The sequence below is a fragment of the Mustela putorius genome, unplaced genomic scaffold, assembly GCF_011764305.1.
Source record: "Mustela putorius furo isolate JIRA1106 unplaced genomic scaffold, ASM1176430v1.1 tig00003836_pilon_pilon_pilon, whole genome shotgun sequence".
NCBI classification, from domain to species: Eukaryota; Metazoa; Chordata; class Mammalia; order Carnivora; family Mustelidae; genus Mustela; species Mustela putorius.
Genome location: NW_025421989.1, coordinates 15,161,796 through 15,185,891, shown reverse-complemented (window position 1 = coordinate 15,185,891; position 24,096 = coordinate 15,161,796). Strand labels below are relative to the sequence as shown.

Below are 24,096 nucleotides of genomic sequence, written 5' to 3'. Positions count from 1 at the left end.
CCTTTACAAAAACTCTATGTGCAGGGGGCCTGGGTGGCTCAGTTGCTTAAGCATCTGCCTTCACCTTGAGTCATGATCCCAGGGTCCTGGGGTCAAGACTCGCATCAGGCTCTGTACTAGGTGGGGAGCCTGCTTCTCCCTCTCCCTCTGCTACTCCCCCTTACTTGTGTGTGCTCTCTCTCTTCAAATATATAAATAAAATCTTAAAAGGAAAACTCTGTGCAAAAATATAGCATTAGGGAGAGTTCATGACATAAAATGGTTACAAAGAAAGCCTTCAGAGGCACTTTACTTGTATGCGAGTCTCAGCCAACGCCCAGAGCCTGAAGAGTGCTGACATTACCATGGATATTAAAACAAATTCACATTATCCGCACACTGTTATCTCTAAGACTGTCATCCACTACTAGAAAACCATGGCTACCCCTGTTTTAAGATGTAAAGCATTCTTTTATAATTACATTCACGCCGGGGTGCCTGGGTGGCTCAGTCTGTTAAGTGTCTGCCTTCGTCTCAGGTCATGATCCCAGGGTCCTGAAACCAAGTTCTGTGTCAGGCTCCCTGCTCAGCGGGGAACCTGCTTCCCCCTCTCTGTTCCTCTCCCCTGCTTGTGCTCTCTCTCTTTCTCTATCAGATAAACAAACAAAATATTTTTTAAAAAGCTAGATTTGCTCTGGAGAAAGAATGAATTCAAAGTTGAGCATATTTCTGACAGTTTGCTTTTGGCACTTCTCTGAGGTCACATGAGAACTTCGTTGCTGCCCCTTCGGGCTGGCCATCTGCTCTGAAAGTGGTGAATTAGGAGGAAATGCACACGAGTCCTGGGTTCTTAGAGTGTGATCCCTGGAAAGGCAGTAGTAGCAACACCAACCAGGAACCTGGTAGAAATGGAAATTCGGGGTCCCTGCCCCAGACCTAATGAATCAAACTCTGGAAAGGGACCCCGCAATTTGTGATTTAACAAGTCCTTTTGGGGATTCTGATGCACACTCAAACTTGAGAACCACTGTCATGGCAGGGCAAATTATCTCATTCTCCATGAGTTGTGTATAGAATAATTCATCGTAATCTTCTCCAGAGATCTCTATTCGATTGTGGCCACATCACAACAAGGTGCACTATCCAGAAATTACGCAATAGTCTATTAGGTTGAACCGCATGAAATTGACATTCTTACAGGTCAAATATGATTGAATAGGGCTTCTGGTTTCAGCTCAGAAATGAGAGAGCTACAAGATGTCCTTCCCATACTTACAATAAGAAAAAGTCTGGACAGACCGGAAAGTAAAAGAGAACTGAGTTTGCAGAGCAAATGGCTGTTTCAAAATCTGGAGAGAGTTTCTATGAGACATGGAGCCTGGACATTTGCTTACCAGGGACAGAAGCTACCAGATGCCAGAGAAGTGGATAGGATGATCAAGGTAGAAAACTGAACAAATTGCTGGAGGCTGAGTGTGGGATAGCTTGAGAGTATGAAGCTCCTAGCAGGAGAGGTTCCCTCACTTTGACAGGCTTTTCCTCCAGGACCCCAAATGGCTCTTTCATGGAGCCACTGAGAAATCCACACAGACCTTTCTCACTTAAGGGACAAAAAGCTTATTCTGCAGTGGGAAGGACATGGTCTGAGGGCACTGGTGAAATACCATCGCAGCTGGGGGAAGGGAATTTCACCCACACCCAGCCTCAGCCCCCAACTCACCTAAAAAATAAGTATTTAATCCTAAGGCAGAAGGGTCTCAAGTCTGTTGACTAAGAACACTGTTGGATACCCATTGCATCTGGGGGAAGAGACTGGCCAAGGAGAGCTCTATCTCTGGAAGAGGGTCAGGTGCACTTGTGAATACTATACCCCTGAAATTAAGGCTTATAATGTATAAGCTATAATATCTAAATATATGATATTTATAAATATGAGGCTAGTATTACTCTGATATCAAAACAAGGAAAAGACAGTACCCTAGAAAATGAAAACTGCAATTATAAATATATAATATATTTCTATATTTTCTTAAGATTTTATTTATTTATTTGACACAGAGAGATCACAAGCAGGCAGAGAGAGAGGAAGGGAAGCAGGCTCCCTGCTGAGCAGAGAGCCAGATGCAGGGCTCGATCCCAGGACCCTGAGATCATGACCTAAGCCAAAGGTGGAGACTTTAACCCACTGAGCCCCCCAGGCACCCCTCTATATGTATTACATATAAAATGTAATTAGACTACCCCCCATGCTCCACTAGCACACTGACAAAACTTCAGGAATAATAACGGTGGATTACAGCAGGGAGAGCTGCAAGAGACAGGCTTTCTCTGGAGAGCAGCACAAAGGGAAGCCCCAAAACCAAGAGGAGCAACAAAAAAGATCGCTAGAGGAGTTAAAAGTTTCTGGTGTCCATAGGAACAACAAACCTCAACACAGCCCAATTCCTGGCTGGGATCACACAAATTCCTACACGAAAGGCTTATTTAGCACAGTATCTGCTGCCTTGTATAAAATGTCTAGCTTTCAACAAAAAGCTACAAGCCACGCCAAAAGCCAATAAAAAAGCAATCTAAAGAGACAAAGCGATCCTCAGAACCACTTAGATATGGCACAGCTCTTGGAAGTATCAGAGAAGGAACTTAAGAGAATCATGATTACTATATTAAAGGCTACAGTGGAAAAAGTAGACAATATGCAAGACCAGAGAGGAGACATCAGCAGAGATTGAAGCTTGAGGAAAGAACCAAATGGCTGGAAATTAAAAACGCACTAACAGAAATGAAGAGTGTCTTTGATAGACTCATTGGAAGACTCGAATGTTTATGTTTACTTGAATAAATACCAGGACTGATAAAAAGAAGAGACAAATCACCAAGTTGGAAATGAAATGGAATGCCACTTCAGACTTTGCAGCCATCAAAAGGTGAAGAAGGGAATACGATGAGCAACTCCTGATCTAAATTCAGCATCTTAGGAGAATTGGACCAATTCCTCCAAACTCACAGACTATCAAAACTCAACCAAAATGAAATAAACAAGCTTAACAGTTTTATAACCATTACCAAAAATACCAAATGTGTAATTAAAAGACACTAAAAAGGAAATCTCCAGATCCAAATGGTTTCACTGGAGAATTCTACCAAACACTTGAAGAAGTAACACCAATTTTTTTTTTAAGTAGAGAGTTTTCATCTTTTTTTTTTTTTAAGATTTTCTTTATTTATTTGTCAGAGAGAGAGAGAGAATACAAGCAGGCAGAGAGACAGGCAGAGGTGGAGAGAGAAGCAGGCTCCCTGCTGAGCAAGGAGCCTGACATGGGACTCAATCCCAGGACCCTGGGATCACGACCTGGGCCCAAGGCAGCAGCTTAACCCACTGAGCCGCCCAGGTGCCCCAGAAGTAACACCGATTTTACACAATCTTTTCCGTACAAGAGAAGAGCATAGGACACTTCCCAAATTATTTGATGAGGCTAGTATTACTCTGATATCAAAACAAGGAAAAGACAGTGCCCTAGAAGAGGAAAACTGCAGGTCAGTATATTTTATCAACCTAGGTGCAAATATTCTTAATAAAGTATTAGGAAGTAAAATCCAGAAATGTACAAAAAGAATTATATGCCACAACCAACTAGAATTTATTTCAAGTATGCAAGTTCAACATTGGAATATCAGTGTAAGTCATGATATTGATAGGCTGAAGAAGAAAAAAATCATATGATTATATCAATTCATGTCGAAAGAGCATTTGGAAAAAAACCCCAATACCCATGCACAGTAATGGTGCTCAATGAAGTAGAAATAGAGGGAATACTCCTTAACTTGCTGAAGAGTATCTGCCAAAAAACCCACAGCTAACATCATACTCAGGGTGAAAGACTTGTTTCCTTCTAAGAGTAGAACAAGACAGGGATGTCTGCTGTCAGTGCTGTTATTCAACATTGAACTGCAAGTTCCAGCCATAGCAACAAGGCAAGAAAAAGAAATAAAAGGCATGTAGCTTGGAAAGAAGAAAAAAATTATCCTTATTTACAGATTAAGATCGTCTACATGGAAAATCCCAAGGAAAAATCTCACAAACCTCCAGAAGTAAGCTCAGCGAGGTCATGTAATAAGAGAAATGCAGTGCACAGGAACAATTGCATTTCTACAAATTAATAATGAATATGTGGAACCTGAAATTACAAACCACCCCATTTATATCCACTCTATAAAAACACCAAATACTTGGGCATAAACTTAGTATGGACGCAGTCTGGATGCTGAAAATGAGAAAATTCTAATGAAAGAAATCGAAGAATTTCATCTAACTAAATGGAAAAGAAGAGTGCATTCATACATTGGAAGATTCAACACAATAAATATGTTTAATTTCTTCCAAACTGATCTATATGTTTATGTAATTCCCACCAAAATCCTAATGAGATTTTTTTGTGGGCATGGACAAGCTTACTCTGAAACTTATATGAGAAAACACAGGCTCTAATAGAGCTACAACAGTCTTGGAAAAGAAAAACAAAGGAGGAATCACTCCCCCCACTATCAAGGGTTAGTATATAGCTTCAGCAGTCAGACAGTGTGGACTGGTGGAGGGATAAATACACAGGTCAGTGGAACAGAATACAGAACCCAGAAATGGACCCACACAAATATTCCCAACTGATTTTTGACCATGGGGTAAAGGGAATTTAATGAATGAAAGATAGTCTTTTCATAAAATGATACCAGAGCAATTGAACAACCAAGAGGGGGAAAAAAAAAAAGACCTCTACCTAAATCTCACACCTTATACAAAAATTAAGTAAAAGTGAATTTTAAATGTAAAATGCAAAAATACAAAACTTTTACTGTAATTATTATTTATAAGTAGGCTCCATGCCCAGCATGGCGCCCTGTGTGGGGCTTGAACTCACACATGTGAGATCGACACCTGAGCTGAGATCAAGGGTCAGATGCTTAACTAACTGAGCCACACAGACACCCCTAAAGCTACAAAACTTTTAGGGAAAAAAAATGTAAAAGAAAATCTTTGGACCCTAGGGCTTGGCAAAGAGGTTTTTTGGTTTTTTTTTTAAAACATGGAATTAAGGGGCGCCTGGGTGGCTCAGTGGGTTAAGCCCCTGCCTTCGGCTCGGGTCATGATCTCAGGGTCCTGGGATCGAGTCCCGCATCGGGCTCTTTGCTCAGCAGGAAGCCTGCTTCCCTCTCTCTCTTTCTGCCTGCCTCTCCATCTACTTGTGATTTCTCTCTGTCAAATAAATAAATAAATAAAATCTTAAAAAAAAACATGGAATTAAAAGCATAATTTATAAATAGAAAAATTGATAAATTAGGTCTTATCAAGATTAAAAAAACACTTGCTTTTTGAAAAACCTCATTAAGAGGATGAAAAGACAAGCTACAGGCTGAAAGAAAATACTTACAAACCACCTATCTGGCAAAGGACTAGTATCTACAATATAGAGATAATGTTTAAAATTCAACAGTAAAAAAATCAAACATTCCAATGTTTGAAATTAGAAAATGGGCACAAGATATGATCAGATATTCACCAAATAAGATATACACGTGGCAAATAAGCACTTGAAAAGATACTCAACATCATTATTCATTGGGAAATGCAAACTAGAACCATAAAAAGATATTACCACACACCTATCGGAACAGCTAAAATGAAAAAACAACAACCCCAAATACTGGTAAGGATGTGGAGAAACCAGAGCACTCCTACATTCCCGATGGGGATGTGAAATGGTATAGCCACTCTGGAAAACAACTTGGCAGTTTCCTAAAATAATTAAACATGCAACTACCATGTGATGCAGAATTTGCACTCCTGGGAATTTATCCCAGAGAAATGAAAACTTAGATTCACATAAGAACCTGTACATGCATGCCCATAGGATTTTTATTCATATAATCCCCAAACTGGAAGCAACTCAGGTGTCTTTGAAAGGATAAATGGTTAAAGAGACTGTGGTACGTCCATACCATTGAATAGTGCGCAGCAATCAATGGAATGGATTACTGATGTGTGCAACCTCTTGGATGTATCCCAGGGGAATTAGGCTGGATGAAAAAAAATAATCCTAAAAGGTTACACACTATATGATTCCATTTATATAACATTCTTGAAGCGACAAACTTCTAGAAATGGAAAACAGATTAGTTGCCAGTAGTTAGGTATGGGGTGTGAGGAGAGAGATGGGTGTGGGGGTCAAAGGGCAATAGAATGTAGCCAATCCGCATGCTGACTGTTGGCATCACTGTCTTGGCTGTGATCACGTACTGTAGTTCAGCAGGATGTTCCCATTGGGGGAAACTGACTAAAGTGTACACTAGGTCTCTCTGTATGATTTCTTACAATTGTATATGAAGCTACAATTATCTTAAAATAAAAATGTTTAATATTAGGGGCACCTTGGTGGCTCAGTCAGTTGAGCCTCCAGCCCGTTATTTTGGCTTAGATCATAATCTCAGGGCTCCATGTTCAACAGCGAGTCTACTTGAGGATTCTCTCATCTCCCTCTGTCCCTCCCCCCTCGCTTTCTCTCTCTCTCAGATCAATCAGTCAATCAATCAATAAGAGTCACCAGCGTGGCTCAGTCCATTAAGCATCTAACTCTTGATTTGGGCTCAGGTCATGATCTCAGTGTCCCGAGATCGAGCCCTGCCTCAGACTCTGCGCTCAGCAGAGAGTCTGCTTAAAATTCTCTCTCTCCCTCTACCCTCCCCCCATCATGTGCTCTCTCTCTCTCTCTCTTTCAAATAACAAATAAATATTTTTAAAAAACCAAAATAGGGGCACATGGGTGGCTCAGTTGTTAAACGTCTGCCTTCCGCTCAGGTCATGATCCCAGGGCCCTGGGATCGAGACCTGCATCTGGTTCCCTGCTCCGCAGGAAGCCTGCGTCCCCCTCTCCTACTCTCCCAGCTTGTGTTCCCTCTCTCGCTGTGTGTCTCTCTGTCAAATAAATAAATAAAATCTTTTATAAAAATAAAAATAAAAACTAAAATAAATGCAGCTTTTTAAAAAGATTTTATTTATTTATTTGCCAGACAGAGATCACAACAAGTAGGCAGAGAGGCAGGCAGAGAGAGACAGAGAAGCAGGCTCCCTGCTGAGCAGAGAGCCAGATGCAGGACTGGATCCCAGGACTCTGGGATCATGACCTGAGCCAAAGGCAGTGGCTTTAACCCACTGAGCCACCCAGGCGCCCAATGCAGCTTTTTATTTATTTATTTTTTAAGATTTTATTTATTTATTTGACAGACAGAGACCCCAAGTAGGCAGAGAGGCAGGCAGAGAGAGAGAGGAAGGGAAGCAGGCTTCCCTGCAGAGCAGAGAGCCCGATGCGGGGCTCGATCCCAGGACTCTGGGATCATGACCTGAGCCAAAGGCAGAGGCTTTAACCCACTGAGCCACCCAGGCGCCCCCCAATGCAGCTTTTTAAAAATGTTTCATTCAAAAAAGTTTTTGGCACACACAGAACAGCAATTGAAACAAATAAGGAATCTTCTAGAAGAGAATCATCAAGGTGGTGACTAGCCTGGAAATCATGTCATGGAGGAATGATGGAAGGCTCTGAGAGGCAGGGTATCACCTGAAAAAAAGGAAAAAAAAAAAAAAAAGACCTAAGAGCAGTTCTTGGAAAGCTGCCACGTTCAAGAATTAAATTAGAATCAATGGGTAAAAGTTACAAGAGAAGATTACATTTGAATATATGGAAGAAATTTCTAGAAATTAGAACTGTTAAAATATAAGATGATGGAATCCTAAATATCTAGAGATCCTGGCCTTGCTGTTTCTTGAACATATCAGGATGCTTTAGGGCCTTTGCACTGGCTCTTCCCTCGGCCTGAACTGCTCCTTCCATATGTATTTTCATGGCTAAACCCTGATCTCGTTCAAGTTTTTGTTCAATGTCCATTGCATTGGTTCATGTTATCATCAGCCTCCAGGCCATACGCTGATGAGGCAGGAACCATCTGGAATGTTACTGGTAGCAGAAAGTGGATGGCAGAGAAAAAAGAGAGCTCTGGAAAGGCTTGCACCAGTAAAGAAATGCTCAAAGTGAGTTTCCAAGAAAGGCTGGACATTGCCGGAAAAGAGAATTGGAAAGGAGAAGAATATTTTTGGAGAGAGATTGGTATGCTGGTGAGTTCCTCCCTGCCAACGGGGGTGTTGGAAGGCTGCCTATCACTTACCACGAGTCTGGGGAAAGGATTCAAGGAGACTTTGCTACATATGTCCCGAGACGTTTTCAGGACAATAGAGGACAGGTGTCTGAATCATACCTCAGAAATCTGGAGGTCGAGATGGCTGGCTGAAAGCTCAAATGAAGGCAGCGAGAGAGAGGCTGGGTGGGAGTGGCCGGCACCCCCAGAGGTTGTGAGGCAAAGGGTCGATGTTTCCCCTGGACCGATGTGATCCCAGCACCGGAGAGCCGTCGGCGGTGGGGGTTGTCTTAGATCTTCCGCACATCCCCACCTCAGAGGGACGGCTAGCAAGGCGGGAGGCGAGACAGAAGGAGCCCATCTTTCTCCTCCTTTTCATGTCATAAATGCTCAGCCTGTACCAAGCTTAAACTAAAGAAGCACTCTTAATTTTAAAATGCTTAAATCTTTTCATCTTTAAAGTATTTCAGACTTACAAAAAGTTTGCAAAAATCACGTAAGAAGCACAGCACAGGACAGAGATCCTCGAGAGAGAGCAAGTAAACAAGGCGAGCCTGACAATTTCCCCCAGCTTGCTGCCTGGAGGGAGAGTCCAGGCTATTGAACAGAGAAAGGGAGCCCACGAGGAGCCCCGGCTGCCATCCTGAGCCGACGAGACGGCGCTAGAAGGCCAAGGAGGCTACATTGGGAGTAATGGAGAGGAAACAGCTGCGCCCAGAGTTCCAGAGATGTGTAGATCTGGAATCTTCGGCAGAGTGCTGACTAGCACCTGTGTGTGTAGAAACACCTTCAGGCTCGGGAAAGGACTACCTGAATGGATTAGAGGGAACCATCCCTGGAGGTCCCATAGGACCGGAATAGCCTCTGTGTCCACTGGCTGGAATGGGAAAAGTCACACATCACAGGACATCAGGTAGAGTACTCAGAGGGGTATCACCTCAGCACAGGGGATTAATCAGTCTTAGCCTAGAGGCTGCTCTGATCCCACTTGAAGCTCAAAAGCAATCCTCAGAAGAGCCCAGCCGTTTCCGAGTAACTTAACTCTATCCTAGAACAAAGCTCAAGAATATTTATAGGAACACAAAAGTATGCGGTACCATTCAATTTTGCAATGTGTGCCATCTAATAAAAAATTACCAGACATGCAAAAAAAAAAAAAAAGGTAAAATATGACCCACAATGAGAAGAATCACTAGAAACAGATCCAGGAATAAAAGAGATGTTAGCTTTAGTAGACAAGGGCATTGAAACAGTTATGATAAGAAACTCTATATGTTCAAGAAGATAGAGGGCACATGTGGGATTGTACTGGGGGTCACCCACGGGGGCTCACTTTGGGGGTAATTTAACTGTTAGGTGAGAGATCACACACTCATGCCGAATGACCTGTCTTTTCATCCCCACTTATCTGTGTGTTCCGTCGTATATTCCATCTGTAGCATGTCTTAGAGGAAAATAACTTACAATTTTTAATGTACCTCTTGAAGTCCACCTTTTCCTCACGAGCCCCTGCTTACTCATTACATACACTTAAAACATCCTGTGAGTTTCACCTACATTTTATAAGGCAGCATTTTACATACAATCTATGCTTAATACTGCTTGTCCGTTTCATCCATCCTATTTGCTTTTCTTGTATTGTATATCAGATTACAATAATCTGTGTCCATACAATATTTATAGCATCTACCCAAAAGGATATCTGTCTGTAGTCATGTCCATATCTATCGCTCAGTATCTATATCTAATATGACAGCAGGGAGTTTGGCTGTGTTGTTCACTGTGCTATCCTCAGCACTAAGGACAGTGCCTGACACGTAATAGGTGCTCAATAAATCTGTTGAATTACTATATATGTTAAAGTTTCCCAACAAATACATACACTGTTATATAACATGGGTGTTTATCTTTTGTCACTATTTGCTCTTGATTCTTGGGTACGATGAAAGAAGTAATGAAACTACCACTCCTCTCGTAACTAAAATATTTTTTACAACATTGAACGAGTCCAAGAGCTAACTAGTTTGACCACCATTGATACGAATAACCAGCCTGAAATACAATAAAGGAAATGAGAAAAATGCCTAGGTTTAATCTTGCTTTTTGACTATATTGTTTCCACTTTATTCAACCCACTGTCCTAGTCCAAATGACATCTCTGTGTTGGGGCAAAGTAGTTTGCAAGACACGCACTTAGTAAGGGACAAGTCAGGGGTAAAAACTGAACAACTGTTCAACTAAACAGAAAAGACTAATCAAACATTTTGTAATTTTCTCAGTGTGGCTGGGCCTGGGAGGCAAGAAAGACATCAGGAGACGGGGCCGGGGCTTGTTTCGGGTGCGCAAATTACTGGAAACAACGAGAAAGGGCACCGTGTGCGCCAACTGCAGGGAAGGCGCTCGTTAGCTAGGCAGATTCGGGCTTCTTTACCCAGCAGGGTTTGTGTTCAGAGGAAGGTATTATTCAAGCCGCAATTCACAAGTCCTGTGAGTCTTACTCAGTCAGCAGGGCCCCGGTGAGAGCTGGAAGGAACACAGAAAGACTGGAGAGGGGGCAACAGCAAGACGCTGGCAAGTGCTTGTGAAATGGGCATCTGTGCCCTCCCGAAGGCTGTGCCTATCATTGGGATAATCTCAGATAAACAGGGACATTAGGAAAATTACTATTATTATTACAAGGAAAATATGTCCATCCTGTCTTTTGAAGCTCAGAACAGAGGTGTTGAAAGTTTTCCCTGGATTTCCTCTTCCCAGTTCTGGTCTGTGTGTTTTTACAGAGCTCTTCAGAGCCCGTTTTCCATCCACTGACCACACAAGAGGGTATACAATGATGTCCCTTGTTGAAATTCCTAATTTCTACCAGGACTAGAATTAAAGAAGGACTTCTTCAAAGATTTATACTGGTACTTGCTGCTTTCCTTTGGGGGTGGGATGGAGGCATGGACTGTATTATTGCTGAAACATGAAGAGAAGCCAAGGCGTGATTTTATCAGGTAAGTCCCATCTTGCTTTTGTCAGAATGGCTTGTGAGGTGCTGCAAAGGACACCATGAAGAAAGTGAAGAGAAGGGCGCCTGGGTGGCTCAGTGGGTTAAGCCTCTGCCTTCGGCTCAGGTCATGATCTCAGGGTCCTGGGATCGAGCCCCGCATCAGGCTTTCTGCTCAGCAGGGAGCCTGCTTCCTCCTCTCTCTCTCTCTCTGCCTGCCTCTCTGCCTACTTGTGTTCTCTCTCTGTGACAAATAAATAAAATTAAAAAAAAAAAGAAAGTGAAAAGAATGCACAGAATGGGGGAAAATATTCATAAATCACATATCTGATAAGGGACTCATATCCACAATATAAAAAGAACTTTTATAACTCCATAATAAAGATGAATACCCAGTTTAAAAGTGCACAAAAGATCTGAACGGACATTTCTCTATAGAAGTTCTACAAATAGTGAATCAGCACACGACAAGATGCTCAACATCATTAGTCATAAGGGAAATGCAAATCAGAATCACAGTGAGGTACTGCTTTGTACTCACTAGGATGGCTCTAACCAAAAAGCCAATAACAAGTGTTGGTGACAGTGAGGAGAGATTAGAACCCTCATATACTGTTGGTGGGGATGTAAAATGGTGGAACCACTTTGGAAAACAGTGGCCGTTTCTCCAAAGGTTAAGCATGGAGTTTTCATATGACCCAGAAATCCCATTCCTAGATATATATCCTCTTCCACACCTTGTTTGATTCCATATTTATGAAATGCGCAGGATAGCAAATCTATAGAGAGAGAAAACAGCTTGGTGGTTGCTTAGGGCAGAGGGGTATTGGGGGAGGAGCAGTGAGTGTTAATGGTTCCCGGGGATTTGCGGGGGGGGGGGGCGGGGAGTGATGAAAATGTTCTAAAACTCAGTGTGGTGATGGCTGCTCAGCTCTATGAATATACTAAAAGCCACTTACATGGGTGAACTGGATGGTTTGTGAATGGTGGTAAATCAATAATACCGGTATTAAAAATGAAAAACCAAAGCCCCAAAACCTTGTGACAATGTCCAGTGCATCCTATCTTTTATTTTTTTTCCTTTTTAAAAAAGATTTTATTTATTTATTTGAGAGAGAGAGAGAGGGAGAGAGCAAGTTGGGGGTAGGGACAGAGGGACCGGAAGAAGCCGACTCTCCGCTGAGCAGGGAGCCCGACCTGGGGCTCCAACCCAGGGCGCTGAGATCATGACCTGACCTGAAAGCAGACACTTAACCACTAACCCACCCAGGCTCCCCGTAGCCTGTCTTTTAAATAGAAGTACTACCTGCAGTGGTAATACTACATTTTAACATTGGAGCCTAGAATCGTGAGGCAGGTAAGATCCAGAGTAAAGATCCGTTTGGGTTCACAGCATTTCATAGGTGGGGCAGGCATCCTATTTTCCTGGCATACAAAAGTTGTTGCTGGTGATTCCTGGTGCTTTGTCAAGGTCACAGTGAAAGTCAGGACGAGCAGGCCTCCAGAACGGGGCTCACAAGGGCCATTCTCTTGGCAACTGGGGACAAAGAGTGCAAAATCAGAGGCGATTTATTTATCTTTTAATTAATTCATTTATTTATCTACTTATCAAAATCAGAGGCGTTTGAAATTAGCATCTTCTCACCTAAATCCTGGGTTAAAACTACCTCTGCATTTAGTTTGAAATTGAATATTTACCTCCAACCAGCGCTTTGAAAGAGTGTTTACTCTGCTTGAAAAGCTTCAGATTGTTTTGAGGGGAAAAAGCCGGGACTTCTGATGTTGGTCAGTCTGGAGGGAAGGCAGCTTGCAAAATCCTGAAATTGACAAATCCACCCTCCTCGGGCGCTGCCCGGGGGAGGCGGCAGGGGGCGCCCTGCCAGCTCCTGCCCCGCCGCCCTTCCCAGACCTCCCCCCCGCCCTCCGCTCGCCTTCACGTCCCCAGCCCCCGCCTCTCTCTCCTCAGTCTTCAAAGGGCGCTCGGGGGTTGCGGGGCTGCAGCTTTCGTCAGCGGCCGCGGGGCCACCGGCGCGCTCGGGCGCCCGCAGCTGCCCCGGGAACAGGTGCCGGGACCGCTCGTGGCCCCCCAGCCGCCCGCAGCTCGTGCGGAGGCTGGACCCAGGAAGGGCGCTCCGGGCGGCCGCATGGAGAGCGGCGGCGGGACGCCCCCGGCCGGGGCGCTCGGGGCGGCGGCCGAGCCACCGCAGTGCCCGCTGCCGCCGGGAGCCGAGGGCGCGGCCGGGCCGGTGGAGCCCGACGGGGCGGCCGAGGGCGCGGGGCCCGGGAGCGGGGGCGAGGACGCGGGCGGGCCGCGGCGGGCTCTGCGGGCAGTATATGTGCGCAGCGAGATCCCGCAGGGCGGCGTGGCCGGCGGCCCCGAGGCGGGGGCGCGCCAGTGCCTGCAGCGGGCCTGCGAGGCCGAGGGCGCCCAGTTCACCTCCGTGCCCTTTGGGGAGCTCGACTTCGGGGAGACAGCTGTGCTCGACGCCTTCTACGACGCAGGTGAGGCGGATGCCCCGTTCACCCCCACCCCGCCCCAGCCTGCCCGCCTTCCTGACCCTGACCCTGGCCCGTGCCAGGGCCCCCGCCGCCCTAGCCTCCCCTGACGCCCAGCGCACGCCCGGCCGGCATTGTACCTTTCTACAGATAAGAAAACGGAGGCCACTGGCATTTAACCAGGTTACTTTTTCGTCTCCTTAAACGTCAGTTGACCCAAGAAACAGCCCAAAACCCAGATGACGCAGAGCTCTCCTTCTCCCCCCTCCCCAGACTGTATTTCCTCAGTCCGACCATGTCCCTTAGAGCAATGAGTGGGCCCCTGGCTACACATAAGCATCACCTGGGGAACTTTTAAAACTCTGTCTGCATTGTACACCGAGGATCCCACAGTCTGAGGCCTCACGAGTTTTTAATGCTTTCCCAAGTGATTCCATTTTGCGGCAGAAAGTGGGAATCCGTGTGCTGCGAGGGAGTGTGTGGTGGGAGGTGCTCCTAGAAATGCCCCCAGAGTTCTTTCTAGAACTTTAATTCCTGCCCCCAAACACGCTTTGACATGGGCTGTGCTCTACCACCGCTGTGACAGATCTGTTTTATCCCGTAATGCACAAGCATTTGGGGGGTCCTGGGTCTCCTCCGTTGCTGGAATGGGACACTAGCTCTCCAAGCTCCTTGTGATAAGCGTGTGGTAAGAATCCAGTCTTAAAATCAACGCTTTTTGGTTGGCAAGTTTCTGCAGGTGTGCAATGGATGGCTGCTCGGATATTTTCCCTTCCCGAACGTTTGGAGTCTATGTGACAAGCCTCTGGCAGTTGGGTGATATTAATAAGCCTTGTATGGGGGACAGTAATTACCTGGTTTGTGCCTTGGTTTCTCCACTGGTCAAGAGGTGGTAACCGTACCCACCCTAAGCTTAAAAGCATGTGAGAAGGTACAGGAGGCAGTTTGAGAGCCCGGCCGCCCGACGGGGAAGCCGCAAGCTAGGTGGATTGCCATCCGTTCCCAGCCACAGGCAACACGGTGCTGTTTCTGCAGAGCAAATCCTCCGCACCTGGAGGGGGGCAGAGTGTCAGGCTTGTTCAAATAAAGCAGCAGCTGAACGCATTGAAAACACTCTCTTGATATTTCTGACCGCTCAGCGGGTACTCCTCAGTGCTACACCTTTTTAGAGAAGTTCCTCGGGAGCCCACTTCACCCAGAAGCCTCGGTTTTCTTGACCTCTACTCATTTTCCTCCGAAATCAGAGTGGGGGAACACTTCTCTGAAAGGGGAAATGTCCCTTCTGCTGTGCTGCGCAATTGTAGCCTCCTGCCTGCTGGTGCCAGCTCTGAAGCTGGGTGTGCGGCGGCTTTACTCCTCTGGGGCGGTGTGTGTGTGTAAGTAAGTGTAAAACAAGCCCTCATCTACTAACCGGACCCCTTCTGGTTGGGTGTGAAAGTTCAGTCAGAAATCTTGGGCTTTCGATTCCACAGCTACACAACAGGCACCTTTTCTTGCTCTGGGACCAGATTGCCTAGAATTTTCTGCATCGTGTTTGGTTGACCTTGGCTTGGTCTTGACTACATCATTTCTCGATACATCATTATAACTAGTAAATTCTTCTCAGAGGTTTGGCCGAGGATATGTGCAACTCCAGTCGTGGGTTTCTGGATTAAACTGAGATTCCCACCCCCCACCCACACACGCCTCTCCTGGCTTCCTGATCGCTACCGCTCACAGACTTTGGGCATCTCTACCCAAACAAAACAACAACAACAAAAAAACAAATCTGTCACTATGGGCTCTTTGTGAAAGTTGTAAAAGCGCGGCTCCGACATGGTGGCCACTAGCCACAGGTGGCAGTGGACACTGAAGTCCGTTTAAATGCAAGAAGTCAGTCTGTTGTTGGCACCAGCCGTATTTCAGGGGCTCAACAGGCACAGTGAAGAGAGCATTTTCCTCCTCACAGAAGGTGCCACTGGACTTTGCTGTTCTAGAAAACTGCTTGTGGATGAGTGGACTGATTGAGATGTCCCCAAATACATTTTAGGGTGCATGATAGATGAGAAGTGGGAGTACTTCCGGTCTCTTGTACTCCTAGCGAGGCAAAGCCGGCCGGAGTGTGTTTTCCCCCTTGTTGTGCAGTTTTCCGGGGTCCTGTGTCGATCTGGAGGAGAGGTTCGGGGTCGCTGGAGCCTGGATGGTTTGGTGGGCGTGCGAGAGAGCCAGAGGCGGGCCTTCAGCCCCAGCGAGGACTGGTGACTCTGGTGAAGGAACACGGCCAAGGCCACGAGCACTTGGAAAGAAAGTCCTAAAACATATGTAACCTATACTTTGCCATTTAGCCATTTTTAAAAAGATTTTATTTATTTATTTGATAGACAGAGGTCACAAGTAGGCAGAGAGGCAGAGAGAGAGAGAGAGGAGGAAGCAGGCTCCCTGCCAAGCAGAGAGCCCGATGTGGGGCTCGATCCCAGGACCCTGAGATCATGACCTGAGCCGAAGGCAGAGGCTTAACCCACTGAGCCACCCAGGCGCCCCCATTTAGCCATTTTAAAGTGTGCATTTCCTTGGCATTAAGTACATTCACACTCTTGTGCAGCCAACGGCCACCATCCCTCTGCAAAACTTTTTCATCAGCCTGAACAAAAACTCCGAGGCCCTTCAACCCGTCACTCCTCCCTCCCCTTAGCCGCTGATAACCACGGTGCTACTTTCTGTCTCCGTGACTTTGCCTGTTCCAGAAATTTCATATAACTGGGATCATAGAGTATTTGTCTTTTTGTGGCTGGCTTATTTCACTTAACTCGGTGTCCTCAAGGTTCATCCGCACCGTGGCAGGTAGCAGAGTGACCTTGAAGGCTAATGAATGCGCCAGTGGTAACCCCGGCATCTGCAGATGGGGCACTTCGGTCGTTTCCAGCTTCAGGCTCTTGTAGATAATGCCGTAATGGCCGTGCGTGTTGGAATACCTGCTCAAGTCTCCACTTTTACTTTCTGGGGTACATACCCACCTAGGGAATTACTGAATCATGTAATTTCATGTTTAATTTTTTTTTTTGAGGGATCTCTTGTTCACTTTTAGCAGAGGTGGTGGCCATTCCTGTGTGCCTTTGCTCTGCAGAAGGACTAGCTTTTATCTTACTTTTTGAGCATCTGCCCTATGTCTTCAAAGCTGAGAGTCTGGAATTTAGTAGAACTGTTAAATTCTTGGTTACTTTCAGTGCTTGGAAAACAAATCAGGTCTTCTCTCTCTCCCCTTTCTCTTCTTCTTTTCCCAAAAGAAACCCCTTCCTTTTGTTTAAATGCCCGTGTATCTGCTTGAACAGAATTCACAGTGCTGACTTGCGATCACTATTGCGGGTGTGGAATGTACGTACCAGCAGCAGCCTGTGCCACGACTCCGGGTACGTGCGGCGTGTGTCCCCTGGAGCTTCTCAGTGCTTGTGAACACAGCAAACACCGACTTCCTGCGGGAAGGCAATCTGTGTAACTCTGGCTCGTGCCAGATGGAAATTCTGTTTAACCGGACTCTCTAATCGAATATGCCTACTGTTGCTATCCAATCTTTTTTTAAAAAAGATTTTATTTATTTATATGAGAGCGTGAGAGGGAGAGAGTTAGAGGGAGAAGCAGACTCCCCGTGGAGCTGGGAGCCTGGTGTGGGACTCAATCCTAGAACTCAGGGATCATGACCTGAGCCAAAGGCAGTTGCCCAACCAACGGAGCCACCCAGCCGCCCCTGGGCTATCAAATCTTAGACGGAGGTGTGGTTCAGTAGAATACAATCCAGTTACTTCCAAGGAATGCCCCATAGCATTGGTCAAACCTTGTCCCTACCTGCCCTGGGCCACAAGTTCTCGTCTCCTCACTGCTGGGTCTGGCTCTGCCTAACGTTGTTCCTCTCCGAACCTCATTTAGATGCTACTTTCCTGTCCCACGGGCCCTGCTTCTGAGCTCTTTTTCTTCAGTTGTGCTCCTGGTGATTTTACAGGCAGTAAGCGATGGCCAGTTCAGGTGGAATCCTACAGTTATGGTAGGAAGTCCTTGCAATTCGAGAACATCCATTTAAAAGACGAAGGCCAGGGCTTTTCGCCTCTGACTGAGCCATTTGACATTGCTCTCTCCTGAGGACACCCCTTTGCTGGCCGGCTCCCACAGGGTCATTTGGAGGATGCCAAGTGTGGCAGAGATGGCTGGCTTAGCAGAGATGCACGCTCCTAGTGAATCCTAGGGACCCTGCGGACTACATTTTCCAGCACTGTTTGAGTCTTGGAGGGAGGTATGACTAGTTCTGGCCAAGGAAACAGAAGTACGGGTGGTGTCTGTCGCTTCTGGGCCCAGGGAGCATATCTTCCCGTACTCTGTCACCCTTTCCCCTGGTCCCCAGTGCAGACAATGGCGGTGGCGCGATATGGGAGGGACCTGGATCCCTGAACACTCTTGGGAGGGTAGCTACTGGAGTAGAAATGTTCAGTTAGGGGGTTGCATAAGCAAGGGAGAAGCTTTTATGTGGTCAGGCTACTGAGACTGCGGGGTAGGGGTTGGTACCGACGAGAGTATAACTTGGATCATGAATATGTAGCACAAATGCTAGAAAGTTGTCTGCAAGATCTGCCCTTCCCAGAGAAGTCAGGCCTCGTATCGCCGTGTGTCCTGGATCCGCCCTGTTCCGAATCTCTAACGAGCTCTGGTGCGCGCACCACCCTGCTCTGTGCAAGAAGGCGGAATGTGCTGGAGCCACCCGCTTCCCACTAGCGATGGGAGGACACCGTCTACCTTTTGTTGCGTGTCACTGGTTTTGGAGTCTAGGTTAATATTTTCCTTTTGTGTCAAATGATACTCTAGTGGTTCTGCCCATTTTTTTAAACCGATGGTAATATTGGGCTTTCTGCCAGAATAGGGTGTGTCTTGGTTTACAGAACAGCCGGCTCTAGTCCCTTCTGCTGCCCTTTCCCTGGGTTACGTCTAGCTTCTTCATTGGTGATGGTCCTTGTGGATTTTTTTTTAAGATTTTATTTCTTGAGAGAGAGAGAGAGAGAGCACGAGCGGGGGGGGGGGGCGGGAGAGGGAGAAGCAGACTCCCCACTGAGCAGGGAGCCCCACGCGGGCCTCAATCCCAGGACCAGGAGATCATGACCTGAGCCCAAGGCAGATGCTTAACCGACTTAACCCCCCAGGTGCCCCCTACTTGTGGATTCCTTCTCAGCTTGATGTGTCGTGTGGCCTGCAAGCACGCGTAGCCTCTTCCGCAGTCCCCAGTCTCCCTTGCAGTTAGCTTGGGCCCTTCGGGAACGTGAGCAGGTACCCCAGGGACAGCGAGTGCGACGTTAGCGCGCCCTCTGCCTTTCCGCCTCATGATGGCTCACGCGAGGGTCATGTGTTCGAGATGGTAGCCAAGCCCTGAGGTTGTGGGGCTGTGTCCCCTGCAGCAGCATAGCCGAGCTTACCCTGACCATTAAGGCTTGCAGTGTGTTCTGCTGGAAATGCCTAGAGGCAGCTCTCCCCTTTTGTGGACTTAAACCTCAGGTGCATTGGCTTCTGCTCAAGACAGAGCCTTATAAATGCCTTCCGATGGCTTGTAAGTGGGTACATACTCTCCCCATCGCTCTGGAAAATGTAGAAAGTTGTAAGGAAATCAGGTCTGTGGGAAGCGTGGGTTTGATGGTCGTAGAAGGTGCACTTTGTGTGGCATCTCTAGGCGGGCAGGAGACCAGGCAAATCTGGTTCCAACAGAATGGAAGGGCCATAGTTAGACCTTGTCTTCTCTTAAAGAACTAAGCGTGCGTGAGCAGAATCACCAGCCTGGGAGTCCGGCTTGACCCCAGCCTCTGTCCTTGCCAGAGCCAGCCCGTTGCTTCCAGAGCGAGTCTCAGAGCCGCTTGCTTCCCTGGCTGGGCCCCTCCTCCCCGGCCCAGGCATTGTCTTCTCTCATCCCTGTTGTGCCAACAGGCAGCAGCAGCTTTGTCACCGGCCTCTTAAGGTTGGGTCAGTCTTGGTGTGTTCCCCTCCGTGCCGTCTGTTTTGACGCCACTGTACCCTGCCGTCTCGCTCTGCCCAAAACGCCCTCTGCCTTCACGTCTCCGACCTTCCAGGAAGCCTCACAGAGGCCTCACCTGCTCTCTGACAGGCTCGATCGCACCAAGGTTTTCATTCCTAGCGAGTGACACAGTTGTGATTAAATAATTACTGATAATTAACTCTTCAGCGGTAGGGACTCGGATGTGGTTTTCTTTGCTACTCTTGGAGAGATTCCCTAGGAGAATCTGTCCAGTTGCTTTTTATTTTATTTTTTTTTTAAAGATTTTATCTATTTATTTGTCAGAGAGAGCACAAAAGTAGGCAGAGGCAGAGAGAGAAGCAGGCTCTCCGCTCAGCAAGGAGACTGATGTGGGACTCGATCCCAGGACCCTGGGATCATGACCTGAGCCGAGGGCAGTGGCTTAACCGACTGAGCCACCCAGGCACCCCTGTCCAGTTGCTTCTTAGAATAACTCAGCGGACACAGCTGACACTTGGTTTCACCTGTTAACATGAAGCAGAACTTGTTTGGAACCCTCCGAAGGAAATCCGAATGTGGTTTCCTGTAGAAACCATGTTGAAAATGGTGGCCGGGCTTAGCTACAGAGCAGTTGTGATTTTTATTAGGAAACAAGAGACATCCTAATGACACATTTCTGGATCTCACCCTTTCTCCTCAGCAGTACATCTCAAATAGAAGAGACGAGAACAGCTCACACTGGAGACTCTGGAATGGAGACAGTGGTTTGAACTGATCTGAGAATACTGCTTCTTTTTTGTCCACATGTTCAACGATGCATATTTTTCAGAATAGGATTTTTCTTTTAAACAAGTTCAGTGGGAGATTAAAAATAGGGTTAGAACTGAGAAGCCCCCCCCCCTCCCTGCTGGAGACAGTCGGGTGGCTCGCTCAGGCCACAGTGACTTTCCTCGTGGGGACAAGACCATATGAGCCTCTGGCTAGGTCCCAGCTGACCTGTGCTGAGCCTGCGTGCTGGATTGCTCATGGGGCCCTTTCCCGGAGCCTCCCCACCCCCCCTTTCCAGCTGCTGTTACTGCTACTGACTCAGCACTGAACCTGGAATTTTACTCGATTCTTAGTCTCGTGGGCCGAGGGAAAGAAGCACTGCACCTGCAGCATTTCCTCGCGGCTTTGCTATGTGAGCCTTGAGTGCATTTAGGAGAGGTAAAGCCCCAGGGGCAGTCTGCTGCATTGCTGGCTGTAGTTATTGGGGCGGAAAGTGTTTGGGGTTCCCAGCAGCCGACTTCAAAACTGTACTTGGGGAATGCAAGCCTCTGTGTACCAGGCTTTGGGAGGGGGGCTGTTTAAATCCTGGTCAAGGGGCACCTGGGTGGCTCAGGGGTTAAAGCCTCTGCCTTTGGCTCAGGTCATGATCTCAGGGTCCTGGGATCGAGCCCCACATTGGGCTCTCTGCTCAGCGGGGAGCCTGCTCCCCCTACCCCCTGCCTGTTGCTCTGCCTACTTGTGATCTCTTTCTCTCTCTGTCAAATAAATAAATAAATTCTTAAAAAATAAATCCTTGTCAAATAACACCACTGGGGGAGGGGTGAAACTGGTGTGAAGCCAACCAGAAAACGTCTCATGCCCCCCACACCCCCTGCCACATAGTGTACCCTCCTGGCTTTCGGGCTGCTGGGCGTGGCAGGGCTTGGCCAAGATGCCAGGCGGTTGCTGGGGCGTGGTTGGTGGTAGGAGCTGCGGCGGCCCAGGCAGGAGTTGAGCCGTGGCCGCCGGCAGCAGGAAGCCGAGTTCACTGCAGGATCGGGCCAGCCCCGGGGGCCGGGCAGAACTGGACAGAGGTGGAAGCGGGAGAGGAGTCGGCTCATTCCTTGTAGATGAACTTGTTCTTGGATTTTTCTTGCGGAGGATTCCAGGCATGTACACGACGCAGCTCCAACAGTGAGGAACGTCGTGCCGTGCTGATTCCTTGTTCCCCGCTGCCGCCTCCCTGCCCCACGCTTGACTGTGACGGTCTTAACCATCTCTCGCTTAGGGCGCGCAGACCTCGACGCCTACACGCCTCCGCCGCACAGTCTGGGACATGACTAGACCCACGTGAACAGACCCTATCAGAAGAGACGTTCCATCAGTCGAGAAAGTTCCCTCATGTCCCCTCTTGCTCATTCCCTTCCCCACTCCCATTCCTGGCCCCCCAGAGTGACCGAGATGCCATCACCACCCGTTAGATCTGCCGTCGCTAGGGTTTTGTATAAATGGGCTCGTGCGGCACGTGCGCCCTCCGGGGTCCGCGTCCCTCGCTCGGCGCCGCGTGGTTGGGATTCACGCACACCGAGCGTGTGTCTGTAGTTTGCTGCTTGGCCGTGTGGAGCACCGTTGGATTGCGTGGACACTCCGCGGTCGGTTTAGTCATTCTCCTGTGGAAGGGCACGGGGGCCGTTCCCGCTTTGGGCTATTACAGGTGAAATTGCTGTGAACATTTGTATCAGTATGTCTTCTCGTTATGGTTTTAGTTCACCTTTCCTTGTTGATTAATAATGTTGAGCCCCTTTGCATGTGCTTTTTGGCCACGCACATATCTTCGTCTGTGAGGTATCTTTTGAGACCATCTACCCATTTCATTGGGTTGTCCTCTTATTATTGAATTACGCGAGTTCTTTATATATTCTGGATTCAAGTGCTTTGTCTGAGGTATATTTTGCGAGCATTTGCTCCCACACTGTGGCTTGCTTACTCATCTCCTTGGGACTTAGGATGAGCAGAGAATTTTCGTTCTGGGGAAGTCTCCTCGAGGTTACTTTTCTGTGAAGGTCCCCTTCTGTGTGTCCTCTCAGAGACGTCTGTGCCTGCCTCCAGGCTGTGGTTGCACGCAGCCTCTCACGAGTACTTCTGAGCACTTGACTGTTGGCGCTTCTACACAGAGGTCTGTGACCGATCGCAAATGAAGTTGCACACGGGTGACTTGAGATGAAGCACGTCTGACACCTTGTCTCAAGCACCCCGGAGAAGGCTCTCGCCCAGGATGAGTGTTCCAGGCACGTGGAGTCGAGCTGCCAGAGCCATGGCTGCCCGCCTGGTACCTCACCCTCCAGGAAAGTGTAGGGAGTGCAGGTTATCCTTGGGGCAGATGGCCTTTCTGTGCTCCGGGGTACAGACCACCAAAACAGATCCATGATGAGGCTTGACCAGCATGTGTTCCATCATCGTGTCCCACTGCCCTTGGTGACACAAGTGACAGGGGGATAAAAAAACATGGGCTTTGCAGCTCAGGTGTCCATTTTTGCCCTGGCCTCTATTGGCTGTGTGACCCTGGATGAGCCTAGTTAACATCTCTGAGCCTCATTAAAAAAATAATCTCTAGGTAGAGATCAACACATAGTGCCCTGAACGTAGTAAGTGCTCAGCGATGCCCGATGGTAGGGTCACATTAGGATGGTAGGGTCACTCCCATGGGGGGCTCAGACAGTTTTTCTCCCCCCCAAAGTTTAGAGGTTGGAGATTTAATCCTAGCTCTGGTCCTGGTCCTGTGCTGAAGGATGGAAGTGAGGAAAAGGTACAAACCTCTGCTTTGAGAGGCTGTTGATTTTTCTTTTTCTGTCAAGGTACAGAATCCATACAGAAGAGGGCACAGTCGTAAGTGTAGTGTTCCATGAGCTTTTGCGAGCTCTCCAACTGTGTAACTCCACGCTTGGGTCAAAAAAGGGAACACCGGGAGCATCCCGGAGCGTGCTGGCATCTGCTTGGAGCCTGGCCCAGAGCGACAACTGTCTCCTATCTCAGCATAGGCTAGCTTTGCCTGTTGGTGTACTTTTTTTTTCCTTTTCTTATAAAGTTTTCTTTAATTCCAGTACAGTTCATATGCAGTGTAATACCAAGTTCAGGTATAGAATATAGTGGTTCAGTCTCATAGCTCACCCAGTGCTCCTCAGGACAAGTGCCCGCCTTCACCCCTGTCACCTGTTTCCCCCATCCCCTCCCCCATGTCCCCGACCTCCCCTCTGGTGACCAGCCAGTGTCGTCCCTAGAGTTAAGAGTCTGTGTCTTGGTTTGCCTTTCTCTTTCTTTAGAAATGAAATAATCTCCCTTTTTGTCTCTGGCTCCTTTCCTTCACCATTGTGTTTGGGGAATTCCTCTCTGTTGTTAATACAGCAATGATTTGCTTGTTTTCATTTCTATGTAGTGGTTCATTGGAAGCATACACTATAGTAGGTTTTCTGTTGGTGAACATTTGGAGTAGTTCAAGTTAGGAACAGTGCTGCTGCTAAGAATATTCTACTTTTTCAAAAAAAAAAAAAAAACCCAAACAAACCCAAATCCCAGGAACCCAGCCGTGGTGAGATGGACTTGCTCGCCTACAGCCTTCAGCTGGTGGTAGTTCATCCGGATTCAGAACCGGGTGCCCATCATCGCCGCTGAGTTCAGGCCCCTGATGTTGCCCCCAGAAAAGCAGCCTGGGCCCATTGGCAGTCATTCCCCA

At 47.5% G+C, this 24,096-nt stretch overlaps 1 protein-coding gene across 3 annotated transcripts in view; it reads left to right on the top strand.

Annotated features, from left to right (window-relative positions):
• Positions 1-13,125: 13,125 nt before the first annotated feature.
• The window catches only part of MAP3K15 (mitogen-activated protein kinase kinase kinase 15), a 114,692-nt gene continuing 103,721 nt past the window's right edge, over positions 13,126-24,096 (top strand). The window contains exon 1 of one of the 3 annotated variants that reach the window (XM_045089357.1): positions 13,126-13,645. In XM_045089357.1, the coding sequence (XP_044945292.1) occupies positions 13,288-13,645 (358 nt within the window). In that variant the 5' untranslated portion in view covers positions 13,126-13,287. Of the gene's footprint in view, positions 13,646-20,756; positions 20,826-24,096 lie in introns of those variants that run through there. The other 2 variants (XM_013059635.2, XM_045089358.1) reach the window with 2 other exon arrangements.